Source organism: Crotalus tigris, unplaced genomic scaffold (genome assembly GCF_016545835.1).
Source record: "Crotalus tigris isolate CLP2741 ecotype Arizona unplaced genomic scaffold, ASM1654583v1 scf7180000017568.13789103, whole genome shotgun sequence".
In the NCBI taxonomy this organism is placed as follows: domain Eukaryota; kingdom Metazoa; phylum Chordata; class Lepidosauria; order Squamata; family Viperidae; genus Crotalus; species Crotalus tigris.
This window is the reverse complement of record NW_024096479.1, coordinates 569,410-590,496: the sequence shown is the minus strand read 5'-3', so window position 1 is coordinate 590,496 and position 21,087 is coordinate 569,410. Positions and strand designations below refer to the sequence as shown.

The 21,087-nt window shown below is 37.7% G+C and overlaps 2 protein-coding genes across 4 annotated transcripts in view; one reads left to right on the top strand and one right to left on the bottom strand.

Annotated features, from left to right (window-relative positions):
- The first annotated feature begins 1,855 nt into the window (after positions 1–1,855).
- On the top strand, positions 1,856–11,009 carry SUMO1 (small ubiquitin like modifier 1). Its single transcript, XM_039354620.1, has 5 exons — positions 1,856–2,122; positions 5,696–5,770; positions 6,980–7,057; positions 7,244–7,315; positions 9,050–11,009. Exons 1-5 carry the CDS (start codon positions 2,111–2,113, stop codon positions 9,116–9,118), a joined length of 306 nt encoding a protein of 101 aa, XP_039210554.1. The 5' UTR covers positions 1,856–2,110; the 3' UTR covers positions 9,119–11,009.
- Positions 10,623–21,087, bottom strand: part of KIAA2012 (KIAA2012 ortholog) — a 92,158-nt gene continuing 81,693 nt past the window's right edge. For 2 of the 3 annotated variants that reach the window (XM_039354599.1, XM_039354609.1), the window contains 4 exons: positions 19,280–19,482; positions 18,714–18,886; positions 13,853–14,072; positions 10,623–12,152 (listed from right to left, as the gene is read on the bottom strand). In XM_039354599.1, coding sequence (XP_039210533.1) covers positions 12,008–12,152; positions 13,853–14,072; positions 18,714–18,886; positions 19,280–19,482 — 741 coding nt within the window. In that variant the 3' untranslated portion in view covers positions 10,623–12,007. Of the gene's footprint in view, positions 12,153–13,852; positions 14,113–18,713; positions 18,887–19,279; positions 19,483–21,087 lie in introns of all 3 variants that reach the window. The other variant, XR_005558040.1, reaches the window with a different exon arrangement.

Below are 21,087 nucleotides of genomic sequence, written 5' to 3'. Positions count from 1 at the left end.
CTTGCCAGGTGAGCAGCAGATAGGAGGGGGGGGGAAGAGAGAGAGAGAAAGAGAGAGAGGGGGAGAGAGAGAGAGTGGGGAAAGAGGAGTGGCAGACCAAGGGCAGATAGAGAGGGAGGGAGAGAGAGACCCTTTTGACATCTAAAATTAAGATAACACTGCATATATCCTTTTTTTACCTATGTGTGTATGTAATTTTATTCTCTTAAAGCATTCTCTTGGTGATCATTGTTTTAATAGTATGGATATTCCCAAGAGTCATATTTTTACTTTTATTTTTAATGTGTATATGTGTGTGTGTGTCTGTGTGTGTGTGTGTGTGTGTGTGTGTATACACACATATACACATACACACACACACACATACACATACACACACCTATAATAAAGGTAAAAAAGGATATATGCAGTGTTATCTTCATTTTAGATATCAAAAGGGTTTTGCGGCTCCCAGTGTTCTGTTTTTGGTGGGAAACGGGTCCAAGTGGCTCTTTGAGTGTTTTGGGTTGCCTACCCCTGGTATAGAGATATGAAAAATGTCAGACATATTGATACTGATAATATAAAAAATAATGTATTTTTGTTGCTTTTTAAATTAACAAAAAAAATACAAAAATACATTATCAAAAATATATATAACAAATCCTTAAAAATAAGTGAAAAAATACAACAGAAAAAATAATAGAGTATAACATTTTACTTTCAAAGTTACAATTCTATTTATATATTGTTTTATAGCTCCCTTTATTACTTTATAAATAACTCAAAGTGGCTAACATATGTAATATTCCTTCCTTGTCCTGTTTTTCTCATAACCCTGTGAGGTGAGTTGGCTGAGAAAGTGATTAGCCCAAAGTCACCTAGCATGCTTTTGTTTTCTGGCCTGACCCATTAGATCTGTAGACGGTATTTTTTTAATCAGTTGATCTCGGCATTTTTTCCCCTTTGGTGCAGAACTGCAAATTGCGAGAATTCACAGGGAGATTTGCCCCACATTTCTTTTCTGCAGTTCCTGCTGTTCAGTTCCCCAGATTAGCCTGATGTGTTAAAATTAGGATTTTATAAAGTCCAACTATATAATGTTCAAATAGCAAGCTTTCATGTTTCAGGTGTTGTATAAATTGATGGAAGGGGAGAGGAATGGGAGGAGGAGAAAGTATGGCATGCCATTAAAGTTCGAAATCTGCAGTTCTTGACATCTAGAATATGGTTCAGTAGGCCAGCCAATCATGTTTTTTCATAACTTGAGTGGCCACATACCCTTCATTGTAATTTTCTGCTTGGAAGTCCAGTGTCAAATACCAAGAGAAAAGGGGACTCCTTGTTGCTTAGCAGCACCAATCAAGTACCAAATCAGAAGGCGTGCAAGCTGTGGTAACTTTAGCTGCATGAGACAGTGTTGCTATAATTTTTCCGAATTTGCATATTAATATATGCAAATACCAGATGCAATTCGTGTCTTTTTTGCAACTCATGTTTTGTCAATGAACACTTATCTTCTGCCGTCCAACCATGTGGATTGCATCAACCCTCTTTTGTGACTTGGTTATGGTTGAAATGTAGGCAGACGGTTCCTCATCGAAGTCTGCATAACCGCCACCCCTCTCTACCTGGGCACAAAATGGAGGGAGAAGTAAATTAGCGGCTTGTCATTTCCAGCGAAGTTGGAAAATGCGCCGCTTTCCACGTCTTCCAACCTCGCTACTACAGTATTAGGAAGGACAGCATGCAACCTCGGAGGAAACAGATGAGCGATGCAAAGGTGGAAAGTCTGCAAGACGTAACCACCCTCCTCCGCTCCTAGTGGGCCGTGCGCAAAGCCGGAGCAGTTGCGACTGTCGTGAACGCTGCAAGAGCGGGCTGCGAGCGGCTCTAAAACTCGCGCAAAACTGTTCCCGGAGTCTCTCGGCGGGGGCGGAGCAGAGTTGCACTGCGCTTCTTCGGTGGGCTGTGCCTGGAGAGCGGGAAGTGAGCTCAGGCGCAGAGGAAATCCCGCCTGCCCGCGCCCGGCCTGTGTGTTGTGCTCTCCGTGTTGGCGACACCGAGGGCGAGATCGGCGAGGCGCTTCTCCGGGGGTGGCGGAGGGGCCGGCTGCGTCTGCGAGGGAGACATGTCGGATCAGGTGGGAGGCTCGCGCTGGGCAGGAAGAAGCTCGCAGTCTGCCGCTCCCAACCGCCCGGCTGAAAGGCGCCCGGGCTGTCCGCAGGCGGCCAGATGGGGCCACAACAAGCCGGGACCCCTCGGCCGGAGGGGCTTACAGGCACGGGGGCCCTGGCCCCCGGCCAACTTGGGCCGGCTTAGAGCCCGGCCTCCTGCCTCTCCGCGTCCGTTTCATGCCCTGGGTTTAGCCCTCCTAAGCTACTTCTGGGCCACGAAATAGAATCACCCGGATCTCCCGAAATGCCCCCGTGGTGGAGCGGGGGGGGGACACAGATCGGAGTTGGCACCTATGGAGGAAGCCCAAAGGGAGAAATAACGAAAGGCCAAAGTTTCTGTTTGGGCTCCTTTTTGTAGGTCTGCTCTCTCCCCCCTCCGCGATCCCGCTTCTTGTTCGATGCGGCTTTCATTCCAGCCTGACTTTCAGAAAACGGTGCGAAATTTCTTGTTTAGAAATGACCACGATTATTGTAAATGAATCATTGTTTTGAGATGCTGCTTGCACCGGGAACATAGATTCGTTCACACGACCTGACATTTCCTGTTTGGTTTGCCTTGAAGCATGTTTTGGCAGGATAGCCTTTAAAAAAAAAAATACATAAGCTTTGACATTATTAGAACAAAAATCACACAAGAATAAAGATAGCCTTTTTGTTGCATTTTTATGGCCTACAGAAGAGAAATCCATGCAGTGGCCAATTGGAACAAAAATAGAAGTGCTCTTTTTAGCCATTTATTCAAACTGAATTTGTTCTGGAAATTAAATGTAATGGCCCAGTTTTATCATCATATTGTCTTAATCATGACATTAACTTCAGCGTTGAGAGCCTTTGCTTCATGGGTGAGCAGGAATTTACAAAAGGTTGCTTTCATTTTCACTTGTAATTAATTCAGATCGTGGATTATTTTCAGAATAACATACTGACAAGGTCAATTTGGTAATCCGTGTTTTAAAATTGACTTGTTTCAGGAAGTAGTAATTGGGAAGTGTTAAATATAGTAGTGCAAACTTCGTCTCTTTGCAACCATCTGGAAAAATAGGGATTCAGTATGGGCACAGGACTCAATTCATATAATGCTATCATGTTATGTTAATAATATAATAGTAGTAAAGTTGGAAGGGACCTTGGAGGTCATCTAGTCCAACCCCCTGCTCAGGCAGGAAACTCTACACCATTTCGGACAAATGGCTGTCCAGTCTCTTCTTAAAAACTTCCAGTGTTGGAGCATTTACTGCTTCTGGAGGCAGGCTGTTCCACTGATTAATTGTTCTCACTGTCAGGAAGTTTCTCCTTAGTTCTAGGTTGCTTCTCTCCTTGATTAGTTTCCACCCGTTGCTTCTTGTCCTGCCTTCAGGTGCTTTGGAAAATAGCTTAATTCCCTCTTCTTTATGGCAGCCCCTGAGATATTGGAATACTGCTATCATGTCCCTCCTTGTCCTTCTCTTCGTTAAACTAGACATACCCAATTCTAGCAACCGTTCCTTATATGTTTTAGCCTCCAGTCCCCTAATCATCTTTGTTTTGTGAGTAGTTGACTATTTTATGAATTTGCATTAGAGGGTCCCTATTTTTTAAAGTGGGGAAGAAATTGGGCTGTTAATTTTTTCTTAAAAGATTTTTTTTCTAAATATTTCAGCCAGTGATATTATTTCCCCAGTGTCATGTCAGTTTGGCTTCAGTAATCCTGCACTTCAGATTTTCTTCAGTATCTAATTGTAAACGACCAAAAGGAAATAACTTATCTGGTCATATGTATGTGATGCTGTTTGTTTTTATTATTTTTTTCTGGTTCACATAACTTTGTTAATTTAGATTCAGACTCGGAGAGAAAGGCCCCAGATATTGTCCTCACATTTTTTCTAGTTGGAGAACTAGATAGAGCCCTATGCAAAATGTGGGAGGGAAAGGGCTTCAGAGCACTGTAATACTGGAGAACCTCTGAAGTCAGTTAAGACTTAGAACCATGATTTCATTGAAGTATTTTGTGGAATTTCTTCTGCAGTTAGAAGTTACAAGTTTCAGAATATATACTAAATAGGAATGAAACTGAAGCAGTAAGACCACCATTAAAAGCAATGTAAATCAATAGTAGCTTGTTCTGGTATTTTCTCAACTATATACCGGTAGAATTGAAACTTAGAGGTCTAACTCTCTACTTCAGAAAACCATAAGGGGATTTACATTTAATTAGGCATGACCAATAGATAGTTTTCCCAGTGAATAAGTAAACTGTGTATTTACTATATTTTTAGATAGTTGAGCATTCTGTCTGCACATAGATTGTGAGTAACAGAAGCCTCTTCACTACTCATTGCAAAATAAGTTGTAATTTAACTATGTTCTATTTAATGAGGAAAGGCTGAACTTGTTTATTGCTCGCTATATTTTATCTTGTGATTTGAGTTAAAAGAGCAGGTACAAGTAGTCCTTCATTTACAACCACAATTGAGTCCAAAATTTTGGTTGCTAAGCAAGGCAGTTAAACAAGTTGTGCCTTGTTTTATTACCTTCCTTACCATACTTGTTAAGCAAATCACTCCAGTTGTTAAATGAATCATGCGGTCATTAAGCGAATCTGACTTCCCCTATTGACTTTGCTTATGGAAGCTAGCTGGAAAGGTTACAAATGGTGATCACATGACCTTGGCTCAGTGCAACTGTCATAGATACATGCCAGTTGCCAAACACCTGAATTCTGATCACGTGACCACGGGGATGCTGCAACTGTTGTAGGTATTGACAACTGGTCATAAGTTACTTTGACCTCAATTTAAAACAGTTCATTTAGTGACTGTTCGAAGTTACAGCGGCACTGAAAACAAGAGTCTTAATGATCTTTTTTCACACGACCGTTGCAGCAGCCCCATGGTCACGTGATCACGATTCAGATGCTTGGCAACTGGTTGACTGTCCCGAGGCCATGTGATTATCTTTGTGACCTTCTGACAAGCAAAGTCAGTAGGAAGCCAGATTCATTTAACAACTGTCTCACTTTGCAACAGAAATTTTGGGCTCAATTGTAGTTGTAAATCAAGGACTACTTGTAATCATTTCTTAGATTTTGCAGATGGACCAAGCAGCCAGACAGCTATAATTTTGCCTGTTGAGAGTATTTGATCTTCAGTGATTTTTCCTCTCAGTTTCCTAACTATATTGTCACATAGGAATTTATCACATAGGAATTAAAATTTGAATTTAAAGCCTTTTTTGAAGGTCTGAATGTATGCTTTATCAAAAAATATAATCAACCATAAAATTAAGGAAATTAGAACTCTAAAAATTGGGAATCGTTTAGTACTTTGTGGCATCCTAGTTGTAGCTTTAACAAATGCTTTATATTTTTATTAATGAAGCTAGTCACATTAAGTTTATGTTCTTCCTTTCCCTCTAATCTTGTCTGAGGAGGACAAAAGAACTAGAGGAAATTTCCCAAAAACTTACTATGAGCTAATGCTCTGTTAATATGTAAAAAAAAGAGTATAAATAAAATATTCTTATATTTTCCATTTTTGTCTCTGTTTTGTTTTTTATTGCAGGAAGCCAAACCTTCAGCAGAGGATTTGGGTGATAAAAAAGAGGGAGAATACATTAAACTTAAGGTTATTGGGCAGGTGAGTTCTAAAATATTCTGTTTAACATTTATCCTTCCTAATTTTACAGGTATAAGCATATAGTTAGAGTTATGCAGTATATCAGTTCTTTTTCTTTTTAATATTTTTCTGCAAGTGCAGGGTCTGCCTTTTTTTTGTCTGCTAAAATATGTTTTAATGTAGTGCTATATATATCTAACAGTAAATGTTTGTATTTTGTAAATGCAAATATTCTTGCATAAGAGGATTCTAGAAAAATTTCTTAACAGTCCTATCATAATCAGGAATCTGATTTTATATTAGATTTGAGCTTTGCTGATATTAAACAAGTTATAAATTCTAGAAGCAAAAGTAGATGCAGCCATTCTTCTATGCATGCATCTGAAATAGACACTGAAACATAAACTAGTTATGAATGTGTTATGAGTTTTTTGTTTTAAAGTCACAAAAATTGTTATTGTTCCTTAGAATATTCAAAACATTTTGAGCTTTGTTGCAAACTCAGAACAAAATGTTGTTGTGTCCCTCATAATTTGTTTTATTTTTAACACTGTTTTTACAGTGGAAGATTATACTTGCAAGTTTATACTTCAGTATGGATTCAGTGGTAATAAAGAATATGACAGTAAAAATCTATTACATTTACTTATCAAATCTATACTAAGTTACTTATACTTTACCTACAAAAAAGTTGAGTTTTTTAAAAATATTTTTATTAATAAGTAAGAATCAACAATTAAACCTGCTTTCTGCAACCCCTGTTGCAAAAATCCCTAGTTACTATACAGAATCTGAGTTCACCAGCAGCACAATGGATTCGCTTTAACACACAGAAAAGAATGTACAAAACATAGGAAACCTATGTGTCAGGCAGACTGTAGTTTGTCTTTTATGTCCAAAATGGTTGTTCTTGATCACTGAACACATGTTTAAAATGATTTTTCCTTAGTCCTAACTCTATTGCAAGCTAGTGGCAGTAGGGATGTAACCTCTTTTATTGGAAAATGCCTTCCCTAAATCCCAGGTGTGGAAGAGTTTAAGAAAAAAGCAAATTGTGAGATGTAAGAAAGCTTGAAACTCAAGAAGTGTGGCATGACACATTCTGTTACATCTCAAGCATAAGATCATACTTGAGGAAAAAAGTATCTGATACAAGCTCAAAACATTTTACATATCTATAATAAGTGTTATTTTAATACTAAGCAGAGTTATTATATTTTCAATTTGTAGGACAGCAGTGAAATTCACTTCAAAGTGAAAATGACAACGCATCTAAAGAAACTTAAAGAATCATACTGTCAGAGACAGGTTTGTGACTTGAACTTTTCCTTGTTCACATGATATCAAATATAAGAAGTTCAATTTTTATGTTCCTCTGCACCTGACAGAATTTATTACTGCATAATCCAAAAATTAAAAGAAATGGAAAGTAGCGAATATCTGGGTTTTTGTTCCATCAGTTTAAATTGACTAGCTCTATTTCTCTTTGTTTAGGGAGTTCCAATGAATTCACTCAGGTTCCTTTTTGAGGGTCAGAGAATTACTGATAATCATACTCCAAAAGAGGTAAGTATTCTTGGAGATCAGTTGCTAATACTGTTTGTAGTTATTTCACTATTATAGATTTTTGGCAATCCAATCCTGATTATTTAAGAGTAGAAATCGAATTTAACAAAGTGATTTTCCATTTTAAATTATATTGCTGAAATTGAACAAAGCTTGAGGAAATCTGGGGTGGACATTTGCTCTGAAGAATTGTCAACGCTTTTCAGTTATGCAATACAAAACAAATTTCTGGATATTTATTTATTATTTGTAAACGTCTATCTTTTGTACCAGACTATTAATTGATACATTTTAAGCTTCTATAAAAACTAAATTAGATCCTTGGTGTCTCCTATCTCATATAAATGTACTCAAGAGCTTGTACTACACAGCAATAGTTTGGATTATTTTATTAGGTAAATAATTCCATTTGGGGGGATTTGAGTATATACGTACAATATGTATTGCTTGCTAATTTGTCAACTTTAATGATCTAACATATTAAAAAGACTCAAACCTGTCTAGTACATGAAAGGGGAATCTTCAGAAAATGTACAGTTATAGGCAAGACAGGACAATTTAATAAAATCTTACTAGAATGGCAGTGACAAATCATTTTGTTACTATGAAAACCATGAAGGTCCCAGAAAATTGTGGCTCTTATTAAGTGCTTGTTCAAACATGTGATGATGCTGAACAAATGGTTCTTCACAACTGTTCCTCTAGCCTCTGACTGTCACAGGGTCCCCACATTTACGTGACTGATCTGGCATTTGGATTGCAATTACCTTGCCTCCTAACGTGGTCACTGTTTGAGACCTTCTTTGCAGGCTTCCTACAAGCAAAATCAGTGGGGAAACAGGCAGGTAGAAGGTCACAAATGTTGACCACGTGATAAACTCACTTAAAGACCTGTGGGGATTTGCTCAATGATGCCAGCATTTCCATCACTTAGAAAAGAATTTCTAATTACTATCATTAAGTGAGGACTTATCTGTATACATAAGAACTGATAATATTAAAACGACAAGGCACTAAAAACGTAGCTACTGTTCCTAAAGTTACCAACCTTCATCTTTCCTACATTGTCCACAAAACTCATGAGAATAACCTTTTATTTCATTCTATAACCATTTATTTATTAAATTTGCCACCTGTCTCAAGCGTATGATTCTAAATAACTAAGAATTAAAAAAAAGATTACCCAAGGTCCGCAAAATATTTATTATCTAAACATTTATTTAAAAAATTATATGTTCATCCATCTTATCCAAGCTCATAACTATACTATCATTAAACAGCACTGCATTTCACAGGTCAATAACTTCTTAGTCTCTTTTGCATGGAGAAAGTGAAACAGATCTATAGCTTATATCAACAGTTTGATAATTATTTTACTATAGAGCAGCAGACATAATAAAAAAGTTATCAATATGTATGGGACTATTATTTTAACTTAAAATTAAGGCTTAAACCATACTTTGTGATGTAAGATTTTTATTTACTTGTGAAGCTACATTTTAAATGTTTTATTGAGTAGTGATTGTGTATGGTGGCCTATTTATTTTTTAAATAAAGTTTTAGTAAACTTGATACTTGCTGAGAATCTTTTTATATAAGCACTGTTCGCTTATTTGTGAACTCTGCTGCTAGTTTCTTTTGCAGAAAATCCATGGAACTAATGTGCATGGTGAGCATCCAATATGGCTGTGTGTTTTGGAGTTTTAAAATAAAATTGTGGTTCTTATTTTACAGCTCGGAATGGAAGAAGAAGATGTGATTGAGGTTTATCAGGAACAGACAGGAGGCCATTCAACAATTTAGAATGTTTGTTTTTTTTCTCTTTCCTTTTATCCTTTTTTATTTTTAAATAATAGTTCTTTTGTAATGTGGTATATAACACTGAGTTAAAACCAACACCACATTCCTATGTTTTAAATATTATTTCCAGTTGTCTGTTTTGAATTCTTGTGCTCATTATACACTGTCATTGTGTCAGACTTTTGTGATCCTGCTGCAGTTGTACTTTCCCATTTTTCCCCATTTCCTCTTTTAGAAAAGCAACTGTCTACACATGCAGTTATATGTTGGCAAGGATCATGTATCCAAGCCTTGACTATTTGGCAGTGGGCAGAGGTTTCTAATATTCACATTGGCCTGAAATTTAGGTATGTGACTTTTATTTGTGGATTTTAAGAGAAGATACAGAAGCTTTTTGAAATCTAAACAAAAGGATTGTATCCTAATATTAAGAAGAGTTTTCTGTAGATTTCACTGTGAAGTATCCAAATACTGATGGCAAAAATGTAGTTTATGGTAATACTATCTTTGAAATGGCTTCACTGAAGATAACATGGAAATTGGGGTTTTGTCAACAGAAGATCCTAGGAAAGTTCTAATTAATGTATATCTTCTTGCAACGAGAGTTTAACGATTCTTATGTTGTACCTGTTTGTCTGGAATGTGGTTTTTCAATGGACATAGATTGTATTGGCTTCCCTTTAAATAAATAAGAGGAAACAAATTCATAAACCTCTGCATTTTCTTTCAATACAAATTTGGAAGATTATTTGAAAAACTAGTGAAGAATATTTAAAGAGGATAATTTCTTATGCTGGAGGATGTTACATAGGAAAACTTTTTGATTTAATTCACCTTTGAGAACTAGCACTTTCCCTGCTGCTTGCTCTCAGTATATAAATGGAAATCAAGAATTTATCTTTCACTGATAGTTGTATTTTATATATGCAATGTGTAGCTCCGGAACTCTGAAAATTCATGGTGAAGAATGGAAGACTAAATATAAAATAAGTGAAATTGCTATCCAAACACCTTCTTTGGTGTTTAAAAAACAGGGACATACCAATTCTTCAGTTTCAGAGAATCACAGAAAATATTGGGACTTAAATTAGGTATGAATAACCTAACCTATTGATTTCAATACAGTGTAACACTATCTTGTAATCTACATTGGATCAAAGTGCCTTGGAAAACATAGGTACTTTGCAGAGTTACATGCATACATATATTTGCACTATCAGTGTGATAAAAATTATAAACATTGAAAAAGCATTGATCTAAGATCTAACCTAACCTCATTTTTTAGAATTCAGAGTTTTTCTTTTGACTTCAGTAGGTTCAGGATTGAAGACCCGGCATTAAATCCTGTTTGTATAGACAAGTAAACTAGTTGATTATCAGATAGCTCCCATTGGCAATCTTAGAGTGTAAGTACCTCTAAAAATAAATTAATTCTCTGGAAGTAAGTTATTCGTGTTTGGAAGTTATGTGAAATAGTATTCTGAAACGAGGCCTGATCAATGAAACCTTTTTTTCCTAAGCAATTGTCTAATTCAAAATGTTCTATCTTCATATCTCTTTTAGTCAATTGCAGAACTGTCATAGAAAACCTACCAATGCTAGAAACATTCTTTAGCTCAGGTTTGCAATATTGATGGCAGGACTAGAAACGTTGCTCTACCTCGGGTTTATTTTCGTTGCCAGGGGAATAGGAAAGGTCAGAAATTAAGACTGCAATGTTCTTAAGCATACTTTAATAAACCATTTAATTGTATTTACTTTTCAGGCACTTAACTGTAAAAGTGTTAAATGGATCTTCTCCAATGCTTGTAGTTTCCATGTCCCACTTCTGATGCCTTTTTGTACGCATGCCAAACTTTTTTTAAAAATTAAAACTTGTTTTCAAAAATCAAAATCTGGGCTTAAGTGTTATCCATATCTTTAGCATTAAACATTTGAGTGAAGTCAGTGGGAAAGTTTTGTAACGGGTTCCTTGAAACCTGACTGTTTGCACCTTACATTGCTGTTACACTGGGGGTGGGGGGGGGGATCAGTTTGCAAGAGAAAAGTTTTAAATAAAACGTCTACAATAAAACCCATAGTTACTAAAGATTAAATACTTTAAGACTCTTTTTTTAAAAAATAAAAGTAATTGCATAATCAGTCTGAAAGAAAATTTGGGGGGGCAGCTGAACTTGCTTTAGGAGAACTTGTGGAGCTCAGAATTCCTTACACCTGAGCAGTACATTACACCAAACCCAATTTCTAGGATCATAAAAATTCACAGTGAAAACACAAAACCCTGCAGAAATGAAAGTAGAGTATGAATTATGCTCTTAGGTTGTCTCTTAAATAGAAATCCCAAGGCCCCTATTTCTGGAGGTCACCTTGCTATTTCAAACATGCTATTCCTCAGCAAGGTCTATTTCTATTTTGCAAAATAAAAATATACTTCATGTCTTAAATTTAATCTTGAGAATCACCACCTAATTCAAAGACTGAATTAGTCTCTTAGAATTAGCCTACTTGTAGCCTAAAGAAATAGCTAGAAAGGTAGAGAAGAAATATTTAACAAGTTTAGAGATGAAACTGCATAGGAGCCAATCAAAAGCAAGACCCGCAGATGACATTTACCACCCATTAAGCTAGCTTGACTGGTTTGCTCAGTGTTAAAGGAAACTCAGCTTGTTTGCAATAGTAGCTTAGATTATATTTACATATATCCACACACATCCCACTATGGGTTAAAAAAGTATTTAGAACATTGTCTAGAATAGTGCCTTAGGGATCAGACAAAATTCGTAGAAAAGCACTTAGTATATTTTACTTCTTAGTCTGTTGGAAAACTTGTCAGAATGCAACAGTTCGCTTTTATAACACTACACAAAAAGATATTTGGGCATGGCTAAGATTTTAATCATCTTCTGTTGTAAAAAAAGGACGCTGGAAGTAGGAATAAACCCACGGACGCGAAATTTCCTGTCTTCGATCCAGTCCAGAGGCTTCTATAAGTAGTTGATACTGAAACTGTTGCTCCTTCTCCAGGTCTGCCATTTGTCTGGAACCAGATAAATTAATATAAGAAAATCTGTAATCTTAACAAGGTTACAGGGTAATATTGAAAGTTGAAGTGGGGTGAAAAGCAAAGGCCAGTCCCTAGCTGAATAAGGAAGAGTTAGGACAAGGGACTTCTTATACAGGAACTCATCTCCTGTTGGGACACAGAGCAGAACTTCCTGACACCTTCAGTTATGGGCAAACTAAGTTTCAAACTCAAGTCTTTCTTAAAACCTGATCTCAAGCAATATGCAGCACTAATGCAATAAACACCAATTTGTAACTTGTAAAATAAGAATCACTGTATTTGTTCTGCTAAAAATCCTTGCCATAGCATTTGGGAGCAACTAAAAAGTAGGGAGAATTTCACAGGAAGCTCATCATTAACATTAAGCATTAATAATTACCAATTGGCAAAACTACATTGCTAATAAAAAGCCATTCATCCCTATCAAAACTACAGGAGCATATTTCCTGGTAAGGGGCAGAACACAATACGATGAATACTCATTGGATGTCTGGACATTTAAATGAAAGCCATAGCTTCATGGATGAGTCCTGCCTATGAAATTAGCATAAAAGTAATCTAAGATCCTTTCCACGACCCATCCATTTTTTATTTTGTCAAGACTGAGTGTTGGTCCTGGCCAAGTCAATGTGAGATGGCTGGTGAATATAATAATGTATTTGCTGGGTACAGGAAGAGGTTCTAATTTAGAAATGTGACTCGGTTCACTTAGGCTACAGGTCGGTAACCTGTGGCTCGGGAGACTCATGCGGCTCTTTGAGCCTTCCCCTGCGGCTCCCAGCCTCCTCTGCCATTTGCAGAGAGAGACAGAGAGAGGCTCTCTCTCTCTCTCTCTCTCCCTCCCTCCCTCCCTCCCTTTGCTATGACTCTGCACGAAGGGTAGGAGAGCTAGCTAGCCCAGCTATGCTGACTCAGGAATTCTGGGAGTTGAAGTCCATGAGTCATAAAAGAGCTGAGGTTGCCTACCCCTGAGCTAGCCTAATAAGAATGTGTGTCAGCTTGTTGGAGAACAGCTTGAAGCCAGCATGCCAGGTGAGCAGAAGATTGGAGAGAGGGATGGGGGGGGGAAGAGAGGGAGAGAGAAAGAGAAAGAGAGGAAGAGAAAGAGAGAGGAAGAGGAGAGGGAGATGAAAGGGGGAAAGGAGAGGGAGAGGAAAGGGAGAGGAAAGAAAGGAAAGAAAGGAAGGGGGAGGGAGAGAGAGGAAAGAGAAAGAAGGGGGAAGCGCAAGTGCCTCTCTCTCTCTCTCTCTCACACACACACACACACACAGAGTGGGGGAAGAGGACTGGCAGACCAAGGGCAGAGAGAGAGAGAGAGAGAGAGAGAGAGAGAGGGAGGGAGGGAGGGAGAGACACTTTTGACATCTAAAATGAAGATAACACTGCATTTATCCTTTTTTATATCCTTTATATATATTATATATATAATAAAGGTAAAAAAGGATTTTTGTGGCTCCCAGTGTTTTGTTTTCCGTGGGAAATGGGTCCAAGTGGCTCTTTGAGTGTTTTGGGTTGCCTACCCCTGACTTAGGCTAAGAGGAAGACTGAAGCTATCTGACCTTAAGAAGTCAGGCTCCTGGTAGATCCAGTGCTATTACACCCCAAAACAGGCATCCGCTAATCTGTCATAAGTCACTACTAAGAATGAATGTTTCCTAGGAAGTTCTGTATACCTTGAGAGTAGTAACGCTTGCTTTCTTGCTTCTTCCAAAGCAACTCTAGCCTCTTCCTCAGCTCTCCTCCTTCTCTCCTCAGCCTCAAGCCTCATTTTCTCTTCTTCCTCCTTTTTCCTCTTCTCATACTCCAGCCTTTGCTCCTCGGCCATCTCTGCTAGCTGTCGCCGTTCTTCCTCCAGCTGCATCTCCATTTCTTTCTGTCTGCGTTTTTCTGCTTCTAAGGAACGGAGAGCAAGTGAGCGAGCTACCAGCTATTTCTATTTTAGGAGAAATAAAGTAATTGAAGTGAGAAGACAGGAAAACTCTATTTGGGGGAAACCTCAAGTGCATGATTAATTAGCAGATGTTTTATTGCAAAACATTTATATTTTTGCACTGTGGTACATTATGAAAAGCTAGAGGACCAAAGGAAAACATTGTGCCAAATAGTAAACAGCTCTGTAGTGATGTTTGGACTGAATAAAGAAAGTGGGCATAAATAAAACTTCAAAAAACAAAATATGAACTTAGGCCAGTTTCTCTCTCAGCCGAAATCTGCCTCTTGTGGAGATAAAACAGGAACACGGTGAAGAACCGAAATAAACCTCTAGCTGATAATAAGTTGAACTCTTTGATGTTTTCACCAGAAATGGAATACTTACAGTGTTTATTTGCCTAGGCAGACCTTTTCTTCAGCTATTGTGTTGCTGTTAATATTAAAATTGTTTTTAGATTTTATGGTCTTTATTGGTTTAAACTACTGTACCATTTATTATATTTATAACAACTAATTTTATGAAGCTTGTTTTTATGAAAAGCAGTATAAAATGTTGGAAATGAACAAAGGATTGTTCATGATAACAAAATTTGTCATGATGATTTCTTTGGAGATATAAGTGCAAAATATGGAATTAAACATAAGAATTCTTCAAATCCACTGGATAAACTGAAAAGAATTTCTAGAGACAAATATTTAACATCAGCAATCGGATTTTGTATAGAGTTAAATAAGCTCATATTCATTGATTCAATAACCTTAGCCTTTAACTACCATTGAACTGAACTGCTGAAAGAAATGCCTAAGAATTCCATTGGAGACCAGAGCCAAGGAAAAGGGAATTGAAAACAGTCTTGAAACCAAAAAAAAATGATAAGAGAAATTAAGAGAGAAAGAAAGAAAAAGATAAGTAATAGTAGTAAAGTTGGAAGGGACCTTGGAGGTCATCTAGTCCAACCCCCTGCTCAGGCAGGAAACCCTACACCATTTCGGACAAATGGCTGTCCAGTCTCTTCTTAAAAACTTCCAGTGTTGGAGCATTTACTGCTTCTGGAGGCAGGCTATTCCATTGATTAATTGTTCTCACTGTCAGGAAGTTTCTCCTTAGTTCTAGGTTGCTTCTCTCCTTGGTTAGTTTCCACCCGTTGCTTCTTGTCCTGCCTTCAGGCGCCTTGGAAAATGTTCAATGAATACGAAGGAGCGAAACCCTCCCACAAAAACATCTTACTGGATTTGTCTCCTGTACCTACAACAACATCCACAAAACTATAGGAAGACTTTTTGGTCCAGCGGAGCATACTGATTACGAAAGATATTGGGGGGGGAAAGGGGGGCTAAAGTTAGAATTAAGAAATTAGATGAGATCTATCAGATGGAATATCTAAAGATTAATCACTTGTTTGAATATGGTTTAAAAAAATAGAAAAATTTTGGATATAAATGTATTTTAGTTTAAGAGGAATGGACCCCTCAAATAACAGTATTTTTTTCCTTTTTTTTCTTTTTATGATATGAGAAATATAAAGATGTTGGGATGGTTTCTATGAGGGAAATGCTTTAGATACCTAAGTGTAATTGATCTTGAGAAAATCTCAATTGATAAAAATGTTCTGAATAGATTCAAAAGATTAAATGATTGGATTTATTAGATGGAATATTTAAAGATTAAACATTTGTTTGAATACGGTTAAAAAGAATAGAAAAATTCTGGATATAAATGTATCTTAGCTTAAGACGGACATGTTTCGCAAGTAGTATACTATTTCCTCTCTTTTTTCTTCTCTTTTTTTTTTAAGATATGAGAAATGTAAAATTGTTGGAATGGCTTGTATGAGGAAAATGACTTAAATATTTAAGTGTAATTAACTCTGAGAAAATCTTAACTGGTAAGAATGTTTTGAACATTGCGGGAAAAACAAATCTAAATAAGAACTTTGAAAACAGGATCTATGATGAGGTAATTAAGATGATTAATTAGAAAATAAGCTTTATATTGATGTGTGTTAAATATTAGAAAAATGTTTATATTCAATTGTTATTTATCAAAATAAGAAATGTACTTATTAAAGGTTGGTAAAAGAATATTATTGGAAGAAGGAAAAATCAAAGAGCTACCATGTGGATTATGGAATTATAGAAATTAACTGTTATTGTTTTTAAATATAAACTCGGACAACACGCTGTTTACGAAATATTAAGGTGACTATGTTAAAAAAATCAGTAAAATATATTAAAAAATGAAAACAGTCTTGAAACAAAAAGTAATTTTTTGTTAAAATGGAAATACTACTTTTTCCAGGCAAAGGACTACTCTTGGCCTTTGAGAGGTGCTGCTGAGATAGCAATAGCACGTAGACTTATATAATGCTTCACCGTGCTTTACAGAGCTGTCTAAGCAGTTTACAGAGTCAGCACATTGCCCTCAACAATCTGGGTCCTCATTTACCGACCTCAGAAGGATGGAAGGCTGAATTAACCTTGAGCCAATCAGAACTGAAGGAATCAAATTCCTGGCAGTGTGAGCAGAGTTAGCCTGCAATACTGCATTCTAACCTCTGCGCCACCATGGCACTTGAAAGTACATTTTTAAAAATATATTAAATCAGATAAGCTTACATAAAACCTAATTATTTAAATAAGGACTGTGCATTTAACATTTTCTTCCTTTCCATATAGTTATTTGAGTGATAATAGAAGACAGTGCAAAGGCAGCCATTAATAGAAATAATACTTGACACTAGAAAAGATGGATCCATGCATTAAGGATTATAGAAACTAAGGTAAGACATGGAATACAATGCCCGTTTCCTCTTTTAAGGAAAATGCAAATTGATCAAAAAGCCATTTGAAACATCCAAAGATACAGTAAAGGCAAGCTTCTACAAAATGCATAGATATTTCTTATAAACTACAGTAAACGATTTTTCACCATGAAGTGAAACTAAAACTTCCTTGGCCCGATTCTAATCTCAAAACTTTGCCAAATACTTGATTACAAATAGTTCTATTTTGCCACCCCCATTAATCCAGGAAATTTTCAATGATACCATCCATCAAAAAAGCTTAATTTTCAATACATGGTACAAAAGCCTTATTGACACTCTAGACCAAGGCTTTTCAACCAGTGGTACGGGTACCACCTGTGGTACATTGGCACCTGGCAGGTGGTACGCGACCATCCTAGAAAAGTGGTAGCGGGGGAGGGGAATGAGCTGAACCGGTGGCAGCACTACACAAGCCTGAGCGAGAGATGGCTGGAGCTGCAGGGCTGTCAGAGCTCAGCGGAAACACCAGGATCAGTGCCACTTTCTAGCTGATCGGCACTTCTTCGGGGCTGTCAGGGCTCAGTGGAAGCGCCAGGATCAGCACCAGGCTCCAGCTGGAGCTCGGGGCTGATCCTGGTGCTTCTGCTGAGCCCTGAAGAAGCACCAATCAGCTGGAAAGCAGCACTGATCCTGACGCTTCTGCTGAGCCCTGAAGGAAGTGCCAATCAGCTGGAATGTTGCAGCATCTCCAGGGTCTTGTGATTTACATTCAGATGCTTGGCAACTGATTCATATTTATGACTGTCACAGTGTCCCAGGGTCATGTGAAGTGACCAAAACCTGCTGCAACCACCCAGCAGATGGGGGGAAATAAAAACCAAACACCCCTCCACCCCACTCCCGCTTCCAATCCTCAACAGAAATGCTCACAACAATGAAAACCTTGGACAGGAGGAAGAGCGCCACTGGGTGGACAGGCAGGTTTCTTGCTTGGCTGTGGCTTGGGGGGCACTTTTTTCAGTGCCATTGTAACTTCAAACAGTCACTAATCAAACTGTTGTAAATCGAGAACTACCTGTACCTTATCACTTTTTTCCTTTTTTCCTTTTTTTGATCATCAAGTTTTTGACACCTTACTAGGTACTTGGGTGTTGCCATATCCTAAAAGTGGTACAATGGGTGAAAAGGTTGAAAAGCCCTGCTCTAGACCACTAGAAAATTAATATTTCACTGGGAAATGTTTTACACTTCTCTATTAGAATGTGTACTAAAGTGATAAAAAATCACCTAGTCAGGTGCTAGGAATAATGACTTTGATTCTAATTTTTCAAGGATCTGTAGAACTTTTAATTCAGCATTTATCCATTCCTTATGGTTTTCTTCCTTTCCCCACATCCTCTGGGTATTGTTCTGAATTTGGGGAGTAGTAATAATAAAGCAGTATGTGTAGTCAAATGAGAGGGAGACTGATTTTTAAAAACAGGTAGGGCAATTTGCCAAGGATAGGAAAGGAATGATATGGGTATATTTGAACTGACTGGCAACTTTTAGTAATGTTATTCCTCTGTTTGAAACAAACACAAATACACTTTACGTTTAAAAAAAATATGGTATCCCAAGGCATTCATTGTACAATATACTAAAGTAGCAGTCCCATCTAGCAGACCCTGCTATCTTCCTTGGCAACCCCCAAGTGCCATAAAGCCGGGCACTTAGAAACTTAAACTTTCCTAGGAAGTTGAAAATATAGCCAGAGGAGAGGAGCACCATGACAGTCTTGCTAAGGATCTCCACAGAGCTGGGATTGGCTCTGACATCATGGCCTATCTTGGATTACCTGCCCGTTCTAGTTCCTGCGCCTGCTTCTTCCTCTGCATCTCCAAAAACCTCCGACGCTGTTCCTCCTGTAGCCGCCGGGCCTGGTCTTGGGCTGCCTTCTCAGCTTGTCGTTCCCTGTCTGCCTCTTCTTCCTGCCGCTGACGCTCTGCTTCAAGCTGCTGTTTTCTTAAACTGAGAGAAAATAAAGCTGGTCATAAAAGTCCAGTAAGCATTGCTGGGGACTGTATTGTAGATGAAACGGAAATTTACTTTTTCCTTTTTATCTATATGGCGGGGCAAGAAAACTTGCTACAACAACAACGGTAGGAGCAGCATAGTAGCTAAGAACTATTTCTACACTCTTCATTGGGTTAGCTGGAGGGAGCACTGATTGGTTCATGATGTTCCTTGCCTGTTCTTAATTTCCAAAGCTTCAAAAGACTTTGGGGAACCAGAGATAGGAAAGGCTGCCATGGGTATTCATGGTTTCTTGGCAGTTTTTGGATGGGGGGGGGAGGAAAGGGTGTGGAAGCATCCCACAATTTCTTTTGTCAAATAGGAGACGATTATTTTTTTTCTGCTAACCGAAACTCCTCAATCTTCCTTTGCTTCTCCTGTTCCATTTCTTCTCTCATTTTCTCCATACGCTCCTGCTCCTCCTGCTCTTTCTTTTTCCGCTCCTCCTGTTCTTTTCGCTTTGTCTCCACTGCCAGCCGTCGCTTTTCTGCCCTCTCTGCTATTATCCTGTCTCGTGATAGTTTCAACTCTTCTTTGTGCAGGGACAAATCCTGGTCAATTGAAAGGGGGAATAAAAGAAGATTATGATCAAACACTAAGTCTGGCCTGGACTTCATTAATGGGCTAGAGAAGGGCATTTCCAAAGTATTTGGTATTTGAAGATGGTAGATACGGGATTTATTTAAACTGTTAGAACTCTGGCAAACTTTATCAAGTTTACAGCAAGCATTATATTACCTTTATTCCAAGGGCCTTGAACCCCACACCTCATCCCACCCTCTGCTATTATCTTCACAATAATTCTGTATGATAGATTAGGTTGAGAGATGATGATTGGCCAAAGGTCACCCAATGTGACTTATCCCTGCATGGAGATATGAACTCAAATTACCCTATTTTACTCAAATGCTGTAGCCTGACAAGTTGTCCTCAGGCCTTTTAAATGCTTCCATGTGATGACTTTACACCAGTTTCAAAATCAGTTTTCATAACATTGCTAGTATTGAGAACTGACATTTATTTATTTATTTTTGGCTTATAGTGAACTGGAAATAGTAGTAAAGCTAGTCTTCCCTTTGAAATACTACAGCTGTTTCTCAATTCTCAATCTATATCTGCAGGAATCACACACCTGGGTCATGTACAAAGTCAGATTACCAACAAAAAATAAAAAAAGACCTCACCCTCTATTTCTCCAAAAGAGAAAATTAGATTATGAATAAAGGTAAAAAAAATAGTTCACCTTTTTAAAAATTGAGCTATGGCTGCCAGAAAAGAACCTGGAAACTAGAAGTCTTTGAGTGTGAAAGTTCGTTCTCTGAGCTTTTGGGTTGTCCCAAATGTTTCGTTAGCAGGCTAGGTAACATCACCATCCAACCAAAATTCTAGGGACGCTACGTCGATGACACTTTCGTCATCATCAAATGCTCCCAAATTGAAGAAACACACCACATTGAAGATGTTTCCTAGCCTCCTAATGAAACATTCAGAAACCAACCCACAAGCTTGGAAAACGAAACTTCACTCTCGTCCAATGCCCAAGCTAGAGATATTCACCACTACTGAAAACTAGAAGTCTTTCCTATAGCTGTTAGTTAATGCTTTGTTGTATCTGGTGGTTATTATATCCCTACAATTCAGCCTTCGTGCTTTTTATATAGACTCGTACTTCTTTACGTCAAACTTACCTATAGACGAAAAGCAGACCTGCATCATCCTGTAGTCTGTCAGAATTTTAACTTAACTATTGTAGGACTTTTTTATATTGCTATATGTGATTTTAGCAACTCTACAGTTTTTAATTCTTCCATCATTTCACATGTTGCATGTTATTAAAAATAAATGTTTACTTTTGATTTAATAAAGTTTGATCTCATTTATACCATCCAGCACCCAAAAGAATCTGGATGGATTTATTACCTAATCATATCCCTCAATATAAAGGGCCAAGAAGCAATATTATAGAATGTATTTCCTTTTTATATTTTTTTAAATTTTTTACTTGCAGTAAAATGAGTCGGGGGAGCCATGTCTCCCACATGCCATATTAGGACGGAGGATATCAGGTAAAGATGGAATATTGGCTCATCCATAAGGCATAAATTGAAGCTTCAGTTAATGAGGGCAGCTACATTATGAGGTAGAAGATCAACATC

Coding starts and splice junctions, on each gene's coding strand:
- SUMO1 (XM_039354620.1), top strand. Junction 5,771..6,979: donor AACTTAAGGTTATTGGGCAG/GTGAGTTCTAAA, acceptor TTCAATTTGTAG/GACAGCAGTGAAATTCACTT. Junction 7,316..9,049: donor ATAATCATACTCCAAAAGAG/GTAAGTATTCTT, acceptor CTTATTTTACAG/CTCGGAATGGAAGAAGAAGA.